The following is a 12,422-nucleotide window of genomic DNA, read 5'->3' as shown; positions in this document are numbered from 1 at the left end:
CTTCAGTTTGCCAGCCAGATAAACTCTTTAGTGCTGTTTTTTAATCTATTTGCCACATTTTATGTTTAAGATTATAGTAATATGGACAGGAGAAGGAATCACTTTTAGGGGAAATAAAGAAATAGATCCGCTTATCAGCGCCCATCAGAAAGTTCATTAATCAGCCAGGCTTTGTGCCCTCTAAATTGAAAGGTTAAATAATCCTCTCAGGAATATTTCTCGGCCCCTCCGCCAATTGTCCGGAGAGGAGCTGCCATTCATAGCACACGGGATCGGTGACAGGGTATCTTACCACTGTTTGGACCCCAAACAATGATGGACAAATGGCCTGGTTTACAAAGAACCTTTTAGTACATGGATGGAAAAGGACCACAAGCTTTGAAGCAGGGTGGAGGGATGAGGAGGGAGTAAAGATAGGATGTGGGGGGGAAGGGACAGAAAAGAATACATACATGTGTGAATCCACAGATATTTTATCTGAATGTTTACTGGGGTGGACTATAAAACAGAAACCACATTAATATACATCTTCCAATCATATGAAGTACTTTACATATTCAAATTTGCTTATATATTTTGTATACAACTGTATATAAACCATCATTGAAAAATTATGGAATAACAGCACTGTAAGCTCTATTATATTTATTAGCTAAAACACAGAAGATTCAAATAAACACCAAGATTTTCATTTTTACCATAACTCCAACTGATTTACAACACAGAGCACTCCCCCCTCCCCACCCAACCGTGCTTATTCGCCTGAAATAGTCTTAACAACAGTCACAAAGGCAGGGAATTCCACAGCTGTAAGGATCTGTCTAGAGAGGGGAAAGTAATGCTTTTTTCTTTTGCTCTTACAGTATGCCTTATCTTAACTCCTGCTTGTCTCAAAATAAAGAACAAACATGGAATAGGAATGCAAACCACAGGCCCCGAGAAAATGCTTAATTTTTGTGTTGCCTTTTTTGCTGGACCTATAAGAGAATACAAGTTGAAGTCTGTAAAAGTGACCAAGCTTACACCTCAACATCTTGCTGTGAAATCAGGCTGGTTTCTGCCATCAGTCATGTGAAGGCATGAAGCAGTTTCATCTGAAGTACAAAAAAACTGATATGCTATTTTGTTTCCTTCCTCATCTGATTGAATAACCCTGTACCCCCAGCAGAAAGTATTATAATTGGTATATGTATATATATGTGAGAATTCTTCAATTTCATATTATTCTTAAGATTTATGTCATTTCATTTGCTTGATAGATAACTACATTCAGATGACACTGAAATTATCATTTAAGAACTGAATGTTTATAACATTTCATTAATTAATATAACATATATATTAATTATATATACTATATTTTTCAAAATGGTATCTTTATATGGTAAAATATATGGCTATGTTTTATATAGTCATTTTCATTAGGGGAAGAAGTAGCCTAAATATTTTTGTGATCCAATTCTTTTTTTTTTTTTTATTGGTGTTCAATTTACCAACATACAGAATAACCCCCAGTGCCCGTCACCCAATCACTCCCACCCCCTGCCCTCCTCCCCTTCTACCACCCCTAGTTCGGTGATCCAATTCTTAAGTGTCTTTATAACAATTCTTAGAAAAATCAAATTAAGAAAATAATTCAAATTTGCTATATTTAAAAGTTACCTACATTTCTAGAAAAGACACAGATAAATAATATCAAAATGAAGAGTGAGGTAAATACTTTTGTTAACAGAAGAGTGCCTGTGAGTATTTTAATTTCAGTAACTATAAGAAGGAAACATTTTTATGAGACAGAAAGTAAAGAGGTGATTATGAATCTCCTCATCTTAGGCAAACAATATTTTCAAAACACATTACGAAATAATCTAAATAAATTTTAAATAATATTAAATAAATATTAAATAAAACAATAATCTGAGTTTGGGCTATTAGTCCAGAGGCCATCTTTACAGGTGTGATGCATGTATCGTTCTGCTTTATTAGAGCTCACACAGTGTTGAATATGAGCTATGTGCTAGGTACTGTGCCAAGTACTTTACGTTTCTTATTTCATTGCATACTTACTTCATCCCCATTTTTCAGTTGAAGAAACCAAGGATCTTAAAAGCCAAATATATTAATGAGGCTTGACCATCTAAGTAGATTAAAGAGCCAGAATTTGAGCCAATGTCTGATCCCAAAGCTACATTCTTTTTATAATGTTAAAAAAAAAAATTTCCTAGTAATTTCCTCACAAATAAGTCTGCCATTCCAAATCAGTTTTATAGCATGTTTTTTAAGGATTTCAATAAAATGAGAAGGAAATGTGGTTGTAACTATAAATAAAGGAAACAGGAGAGATCCAAGAAAGACAAAATTGAGATTTTATTGTAGAAACAAAGCTAATAAGCAATCCAAAATTTAGTTCCCCTAACTGAAAAGAAATATGGGGGTAATCCACAAATACATGTGAAGGACAATATTTATGTAAAATTGGTATTGATAGACATGGGTACATTACAAGGTTATAAAGATGACTTTATTATCTAATAGATTTGGTTTTATGTGACTTTTGAAAAAAAGGAATGAAAACAATGTGGTACCTTTATTACCAACTGATTCATGAATCAACATGAACTCTTTTTACAAAGCTGATACAGATTTCTGAACATTCCCATGGAAAAACTTTTGTTTTGAAATGTGATCTACCAGTGTATTGGTACATCAATTAAGGCAAAGTCTATTTTTAATTCCAAAGATATTAAAAAAATTTTTTTTTGGTTAAGTGGTCTCTAAGCATGTAGCATTTTTCTTCATATATTTTTGATATTTCAAAAAACCCCAAAGATACTAGTTTTGGATGACCATTGCTGAGTTCAAAATAGCTGAAAGAAAATAATCAAAATGTACAAAAACATAACTCTCATGACTTTCTTGTATGTAGGGATTAAGCAGCAAATGAATTTCAAATCTAAAATCTGATTGATTTTATCAATAATTTATTAACTTTTAGTCATTTAAGAGATTTTGCTTTTAAAATCTTAAACTTAATTTAATTTAAGATTACTAATACAGTTTATGCCGTAACAAAATATAACACTAGTTCAGAGAGATTGTGCACATCAACAAGTCAAGGGGTTCTTTCAGGAGTCTTTCCCTGAAGATTATTCAAATGATTGACCAAAACCCTTAAAGGTTATGGTTGATCATGACCGTGAGTAACTAAGTGATTCCTAAATACTTAAAACCTGTTAGGAATTACTGTAATCTACCATGTCATTTACATGCATGACTACTAAAAGGAATGTTTAATACAAACATCATTGGTCCAGTATACTTTATCTACTTTTACTCTTGCACTGAAATGTCCAGAGAAGATTATGACAAGCTCAATCGGTTGGAATATATTTAAGGAATGGCATGAGTCACCTATTCAAAATACACATGAAAAATCACTTAAATATGTTAAAATTATTCTATGTAGTACTTCGATTCTCTTCATGTGTGGTAAATATGACAAAGAATAGAAATCATTCAACATTTCAAATTTTTAAACTACAATTTATTATATAGCCAGATACTGTGCAGTGTTAAAACTGGATTTTGAACATTCTCAGGCTGTTTATATTCATTTTTGTTAAAATAGCAGCCCTATTTCAAAGTGTAGAGTTGTAAGTAAAAAAACAACAATGTAGTTTTATTTGGGATTATATGAATAATGTGTGTGTTTCTGAAGGAGAAGAAAAAACTTTAAAAATGCTTATATATATTAAAATTATAAATACTTAGAATTTAATTACCACAAAATGCAAGTATCAAGAAGAAATTGCCCCTATAATGGCTAACTATAATTCTTTTGTAAGTAAAGGTGAACATACCTAGGAAACAGAAAAGGACAGTAAAAACTTCAAATGTAATTTGCATCTTTCTATCATACTCAGGAGAAACCTTTGCCAACAGAAAAGAAAAAGACCATTAACAGTACTCCCTTAAATTTTTAAAATAGAAATAAAACTTGAAGCCCACATATTAAATATGTAAGTCCTAAATGTAATGGTGTTTTTGTCCTCAGCTACTAAGGGGCAGACAAAAAGGCACAGGGACTTTTTTGCCAAATGATAAAAGTTAGCTGTTTATATTAGAGCTTCAGGTTCAATTAGCTTATTATTGAGCAACATGTGCTACCTAAAAATGAATAGAAATCATAATGATGGGTGATTAGGACATATCTTCAGATATTTAGAAAGTGGCAAAAACACAGCTGTATCTGCCAAAACATTTATAATGAATCTTTTATAAATTGTGTGAATGTTGGATACTTTCATTGCTTATCTGAAATACTTAAATTTATAAGAGAATTAATGTTATTAATGTCACTTGATATTATTCAAATATATTAACACAAGAAAAAAAACTACTCAAAATATGCCATATTGATTTTTCATTTAAAACACATTAATTTTTGCATTAAAATACTAAAAGTCAAATGAGTTGGAAATTCTCTCTGAAGGGGATGACACCTCAGTATTTCTTAGAAAAGAAGAAAATATGAAGGTTTTTTTATGTGTGTTAATAAATAAATAATATGTAAATTATATCCAAATCCAAGTTTTATTCTACTCCCATTCATTAATAAGTGTGTACATAAAATGTCTAAATTTCTGAAAAAACACTCTGGGAGGAAAAATAAAATGTGCATTTATAATTCACAATGTTCACTTTTTTCCTCTTTCTTTCACAGAAGCTTTAGAAAATTGCTTTTTGATGATTTGGCAAATTGTATTTATTTTTAAATGAATCTCATTTATTGAGATTGATAATTCCAGGTTTCATTTGCTCTGAAATTGCATTTTCCAATTGCTTCCAATGATAAGTTCTAGAAAAATGTGGTTCAACATGCCAGTGAAATAAAGATTTAAAAAAAAAAACATACACCTCAGTTGACCTACTCTGTAAATGTAGTAATTATATTTTATACTAAATTCTAAACATGGTAAGACTGAAGTTAAAAACTGCTAGCAAAATGTTGACACTACTTTAAGAATAAGGTATTTAAATAAATATAAAAGTATTCACATAAATTTTCCATTTTAAAAATATTTTAAACTTTTAGTTACTGTCTACATGTACTTTCTATCCCTGTAACATATGGAGTATTAGAAAATAGTCATCGGTGCTCATTCAGGAATTCTTTTTATTCAGATACCAAGTAACTTGCAACATAAAGCAGTTTGATTTATTTTGTAGTACTACAATGGGAAGACAGCCTTGAGGAACTACAAAATAGTTGTGTGCCTTCTGAATCATCAGGGCATGATTACACTTACCTCAGTAGTATCTCAGTGGTAAGGGCATTTTTAATGAAGACTAAATCTCTGAATATTTGACAGAGATGTAATATCTCAATAGCAACACTTAACCAATCAAAACACTGAAATAGCAATACCAGATCTAGAGGGGGAAAACCCCCGACAGTTGAAACAAGAGTATTCCTAGTTCTTGAAGGAGTCAGCAAAGTGAACTGAACTACCAAAATAAGAGCTTCTAAAATGAATTTGTAAAGTATTAGTTTATGATAATCTGTATGCCAGGCCTCAAGATATGTTACCAAACAAAAGTTGATTTAAATTTTCTGAAGTAGAATGAGGCCTAGTTCTAACTCTATTCTGGAGCGATTTAACTCTTTAAAATACAGTATGTAACTAGTTCTGTTCTCTTAAACATACACATGGAAAAGGGCATATCACTTGATATCTACTGTGGATGGGGTTCTTGTGGGTTTTGCAGCTCTGCTTATGCAGCCAAAGAGCTCTCAGAAAAAGATTTAGGATTTTCAACATATATTCAATAAAGAGAGAAAAGGCATTCCTACCCTCTCCCTCTCTTCCTAAAAGAAAAGATTCTGGCTTGGGACTGACTTCTGGAAACTTTTTATTTTTCATTTCAAGTTATTTTAAAAAATCCATTCCAGAGTTCAGGCAGTTAGAAAACTGTTATCCATCCTGTCTTAAATCACAATTCCAGGATAAAGACTTTTGGATAGCTATAGCCTCACAACCAAATTCCACTTTGTTATTCCCCCCTTTTGGACTACAAAGCATAGCTCTAGAATTAAATTTAAATCTGTTCACATTTAGGGTTACCTAGTATGGAATGACACAGAATGCTTTAGAGTAACATTCTTATTTAGTATAAAACTCTCATTTCTGTACTGTAAAAACCCAGAAAATACATTTCTAAATTGATGCTTCCAAGTAAGGAGAGAAAAGTGACTGGCAAAATGAAACAATATTGTTAATTATGGTTCATAAGATACACTCTGGCATTCAACTAGGTCCGGTAAGACATTATTGATTACTACTAAACTCTGGTCACCAGCTTTTTCCTAGGCTAGACAGGAAAGCAAGGAAACCTACTCCTCCCCATCTCCCTGACAGCAAGTATTTTACTTTTTGAAGTGTGAATTCTAGGCATTCCAAACACTATACATAAAGAAATATTTAAAAGGTAATTCTTCCAAAAATGTTACATTTGTGTCCTATTTAAACTTTCAGTTAAAAAGGTAGTAGGTTGTAACATATTTTAACAATGACACAAAGAAATCCAGGCGCAAAATTAAACATAAAAGATGTATTGTCCTTTTTGATTCTTAACACACACAGCCCCCAAATAGCATACTCCTAGTTACTTTTTTAAAGTAAGTAGATTAAAAACAAGATTAACAAAATGTCCAAAGCATGTCAAATTATAGCCTCTACTAGTTAAAAATTCTGTTGGTTGTAAAACTCTGTTGGTGGCCATTTTGGCCTAGGATTTTTAATATAAATGAGACTAGAGATGACAGGGAATGGGGGAAGGGACTTTCCTTTCTGAATAGTTAAAGAGGGAAAATTTTTATCTAGAATGAGTTATCTGAAAGATGTAAAAGAATATTCAAAGTCAGGTTTTACCAAAATCTTAAAATATAACAGAAATTAAACAAGAACAGTGCTATAGTACTGACGATTTTTAAAAAAAACTTTACAAACACTTCTGAAGGCGGTAAATACATAAACTATCTGTGGAAATTATTTAATAGCTAAATAAAAATCATATATTTTTCTTTTTCTCATGCAGGGCTCCAAACGATCATCTGAAGTGAAGTCATTAAATTATATGAAGTAATTTTATAGTCACTAAAATATAACAAGAAAAATGCTATAGCTAAATTAGTTGTTATAACATGTATATGTATCTATGTAGATATATATGTAATATCTTTTTATTAGAGTTTTATTGGCATGTACCCTTTAGAATGATGGGCTTAGTTATTTTTAATGTAGTGAAGTCCAGTCAAGTTTGATTAAAAAGCTATTCTATTTCAAGTTCTATTCAGATACAAGTTGTTAAGGAAACTTTATTTTATCTCATTTAATTGCTGAAAATAGTGAACATTTCTCTTCTTTAATTTTCTTCTTACTTTAGAATGTGTTTTAAGAAATTTTTGATTTGGGACATTTTACAAGTTCATTTATACCAATCAACTTCATCATCTTTCTTGTGTATTTGAGAAATAATGCTCTATTTAGCCTAAAAACTTTTCTTTCTTTTTTTTTAAAGAAAGAAAGCAATTCCCAAATAGACCTTAAATTATAGTTGCTAAACTAGGCTGTATAAATGTCCTTCTAGGCTTACTGATAAAAAGCAGACAAAAGCAATTGAAAAGTTCTCAAATGTAAATGTTTCTACACTGGATATATTAATCAGTTTATTCCCCCCAAAGCACAGTTCATTTTGGGTAAGAAATGGACATTTTTGGCTAAAAAAAATAAATTAATCAATGATTAAATGCAGAAATTTCCAGAGTTTCAAGAAGACTGTTTTAAAGGAATATACAGTGGCAATTCTAACCCAGGCTTCATTATTTGGTCATTGCTGAGTGATGCTACAATCACATGTGAGGGCTACTATAAGTCAATAGATGGCAGTCCATCGCCTAGTAAAAGGGCTGAAGATGATGAAAATCACCATGCATCTTTTTTTTAAATTTTTTTTTGCATCTTGCTTTTATTCAAGATTAAATATTGCTTAATTACACACATTTGGATTTGCCTATATACATAATTATTTATCCATTTTATTTTAGATGGATTGATACATAAATACATGTTTATAAATGTACTAGTTTAGCATTTATATTTGCATAGTAAACTAATTCTAAATTACTAATTATTAATTTAAACTTGACAATTATAAATTGATAGTTACCTGCAGTATTATTTTGAAAAATTAATCAGAATTCCAGATTGAGAAAAATGGATTTTTCAAAATGATTTTGTTATACCTATAAATAGAATATATTGTAACTCCCCAAAAGGGAAATTCATTTTATTTTCATTTTCCCCCAACTATTCTTTTTACAATTTGTTTTTCAAAAGCTATGTTATTATACAAACCTCAAATATTTCTGTTTTAATAAACACCAATTTCTATCCTTCTATGATAGTTATATAAAATAATATAGGTACAAGCAATAAAAATAAAAAAAAGAGGGTCTTCAAATTATTGAGTAAGTTTTCAAGGCTGGAATTCTCTAACTCAGGAGAAAAGGGAAAAGAAATGCAATTGTCAAATCCCTTAGGCTATTTCTTAATGAAAATACTGATGAAGAAAACTGCTATATAGTTACAAAAAGTGACTATGATCTTGAAAAATATATGATAGGATTTCCAAGTTTAGGCTACAAAGATTTCACCATGTATGTTAGACAAGAAACCTGCTACCTAAGTATAAACATAATATATCTGGATGAGTTACATCTGTAACAATATGTTAACATACATAGGGGTATGTGTGTGTGTGTGTATTTTGGTAGAACACTAAATATTTTAATAAAATCCAATTTGGGACTGAAGGATAGTTGAGGAGTTACAGCTTTCTACTGAGAACCTTTACATTACATAAACTAAACAGTGGTAACAGATATGAAAACAAACCACCTGGTATTATTCCTTGCCTCTTGGGCCTGTGATAGACATATTAGTAGTTTGAGTCACTTGGTTTACTTTTTATTTCTGTAAGAGGAAAGCAATAAGAAGACATGCTTTGTAAAACTTCGTCCTATTTTCACTGTCTTCCTATAACCAAAATCTTTTTGATATGTTAAATCTTAAGGAACAGCTTTTATAACATTGTTATTAACTGTCTAACTATAAGAATAATCTTAATTGTTGTCTTGCTCAGTATAACACATTTAATATATTAAAAAATGACTACTAGGGCTATGATGAATTATTGAAATTATTTAAGCTGAATATTAAAAACTAACTAACTTCATAATATTGAGCACTAGCCAATTGCTTTCATAGTAAATTATGTTTTCTACTTCTACTTAGCCTAAATTCACAATAAAAGGAAACCACAGAATTGAATAACTTGAATGGTATTAAGCAGATGGTTATACACTTTGAAGAAGTCAAGAAGAGCTTAAGGATATGACAGTTGAATTGTTCTATATGAAAGATACACTGAGCTTTTTTTTAGCTTCATTAAAAAATATATGCAAAAATTTCAATAAAGCCAGAAAAATGATTATGGAAGATATTATGGATTGTATGCTTATGGACTGTACATAACACAACACTTTAAAGACACTGGATTACTATTATTTTTATGGCTCCTGACATACTTTTCTCCTTTAATTTAATGAATGAGTCTAGGAAAACTGAGATACCATGATGTAATCATTAAATGATGTGAGTAATAAAAAAAAATCAAAATCTTTTCAGAACAGGAAGATAGAGAATAGAGTAGTGGGCAGGGGAGAGGAGAAAAAGTATATTATTGCTTTCTCAGTGCAAAAACTCTTCAGATGTTTATTATCTTCTAGTAGAAGATGCTTGTCTATATTTTATGGTCAGCAGTTCAGAGAAGGATAAATAGGCTAGGTCTTGGGGAAAATAAAAAAGGTGTTTCTACTCACCGTTAGGTGATACTGCCTCCAGATTTCTGGGCAAGCCTGGAAAATAAAAATATTGATCAGCTGGGAGCATGAAACAAGGTACTTTACAGCCTGTTGGTTTTGGCATAACCCAGCATCCACCGGTGTCGGTCACAGGAAAATAAGAAGCTTAACAGAAAGGGTCTGCATTTCAGCTTCAAAAACCTGGCTAGACAGTTTAATTGAATTTTACACTGGTTTAACACACTCCCTGCCATTGTCAGAAAGCCAGTAACAAAGTTTTCTCTCTCTTTTTTTTCTTTTCAGGTTAGAAGTTTTGGGGCACTAAGATGTGATTAAGAGCCATAACTCAGTTAAACTGATAAATGAACAGCAGTGGTCAAAATCAATAAGACTCACTGAGTACACCTTTTAAAAGAACATTTTGAACCTTGGTAGTAAGATAAACAACAACAACAACAACCCCAATTTATTAGCAACTGCTTTAAAGAAGACCACTGTGGTTATATGTTTCTGATGTCTGTTACCATCTTTTACCTAATCACTTGCTGCTAATCTTCAATACTGTGAATAGAGTTAAAAAGAAAGCTACAACAAAATAAAACAATCTCAAAAATCTAAAGTCCATGGCTTTTCCCTTAAAAGTCATCTTCTCTATCTATACATTTATAGGCAAATAACTTAAAACAATAAAACCTCAATAATTTTGTAAAAGATGGATTTACTGAAGCTAGAATAGGTAACAAACAAACACAAGCAACAAAAAGCAGCAGCAATAACAACCAGTTAGGAAATATTTTCTTACGGATACATATACAAGTCTTCTTTCCTTATATTTAAATTAGGACTCTGTTAGGGAAACACTTTTTCTAACCAAGTTCTTATATTTTATTGGTCTGCCATCTTTGGACAAAAAGAACAGTAGATAACAGAAAGTATTTTTTATAATTATTAAATAGTAATTAAAATATATTAAACCAAGCTAAGTAAATGGCAGTTCTTAAAGTAAATGTGAATTTATAGCTTTTGTTTAAAAATGTGTGTATACACATATACATATGTATACACACATACGCATGCCTAAAATTAGAATGAGTTAGTTTTTTTAAAACCTTTAGCATCTTTGACATACACTTTGAAACAATTCTTTACATTCCTCTTTCATTTACTTTTCAGGGACGTGATAAAACTAATGAAGATAATTCATACAATCTAAAATTATTATGGGTATGGCAATAATTCAGAAAATAACTTTTGAATGGCAAACCTCTCTCTACTCATTATATCATCATAAGTGATTATACAAAAAAAAAGAGTAGATAGTTCTAACTACGCTAAAAATTTTATCCATTATGTATTTTAACTATCTTATGTCATTTTCTAAAGAAAGGTGTGTAAATTAGACTAGTTAGTGGTCAGCTTTCCAATTTAAATGTCATACTCATGCAAACTAAAGTGTCTGACTAAAAAAAGCCACTTGTATACAGTGATTTCTGGATGAACAACAGTGATCAAAAGGAAACTATTTTTAACAAGTAAAAGTAGCTTCAGAAGGTACCAAATAACAGATATCAAATAACAGCCACAAACTTGTAGGTTACAAAGGTTCTCAATAAAACACACACATATATTTGTTTTTAATAAACATTTACAAACAAAGATCTAACATACAATATACCTTTAAGTATTCATTTCCTACCTTCTATCATAAGCTTTTTGCTATGTATATATAATTTGAGTTGGATTACTGTAGAGAAAGAAAAGCAAGGAGTTATTTATACATTAGTTATGGATAGTTCTTGATTACCACAATGTCCTCAGAATAATAAGGTTGAAAAATCGCAATCACTGAGTTGTCATACACGGGCAGAATGCCACTCTACCATGTGACCTTTTCTTGTGTTGCAGCAATTTAGTAATAAAAGAAAGAATTACTTGGTTTTTGAACAATCATCTGATTGCTCTGTACATGAAGATGATGCCTGATATAGAAAATTAATAGGGAGAGACATGAAACTTCTTTTCTCTTATTAGACAATAGTATTACAATTTAAAAAAATCCTATCTTATTTCATATAAGTACTTTTACCCAACATTCCCATGCACAGTTTCATTTTGCTATTTTCTACTTAACATATGTCTGTGCAAGGTTGAGATGAAGAAATACTTTTCATCTCCAAATAGGTGCCAAAAGAAAGTACACATCTTTAATTCTAAGTATATGACATGCAATACTTAGGACTTCTGTTACTAATAGACTTTTTAAGTGTTTTTTTTTTTTTTTTTTTGCTTGTTGTAGCTTCTACTTCTTCTCAACATTCCTCAGTCATTGCACATATTTTTCTTTTAATCAAGCAGAATGTCATAGTATCCATATTTGTGCATTTATTGCAGAGAAAATTTAGACAAAATACAGTAATTTCTTAAGCAAGAGGCTTACTATTGCAATGGGAACTTTTGAAAAAATTTATTTTAAAGTATTTGAAATGAATGACTAGCTTGC

At 30.8% G+C, this 12,422-nt stretch overlaps 1 protein-coding gene across 3 annotated transcripts in view; it reads right to left on the bottom strand.

The window, feature by feature from the left end:
• ZCCHC7 (zinc finger CCHC-type containing 7) overlaps positions 1-12,422 on the bottom strand; it is a 252,887-nt gene that overhangs the window by 16,078 nt on the left and 224,387 nt on the right. For all 3 annotated transcript variants that reach the window (XM_072841968.1, XM_072841969.1, XM_072841970.1), the window contains exon 6: positions 9,941-9,976. In XM_072841968.1, coding sequence (XP_072698069.1) covers positions 9,941-9,976 — 36 coding nt within the window. The remainder of the gene's footprint in view (positions 1-9,940; positions 9,977-12,422) is intronic.

The sequence above is a fragment of the Canis lupus genome, chromosome 10 (genome assembly GCF_048164855.1).
Source record: "Canis lupus baileyi chromosome 10, mCanLup2.hap1, whole genome shotgun sequence".
NCBI lineage: Eukaryota > Metazoa > Chordata > Mammalia > Carnivora > Canidae > Canis > Canis lupus.
Note: the sequence above shows the minus strand (reverse complement) of the source record. Positions and strands in the feature narration are given on the sequence as shown.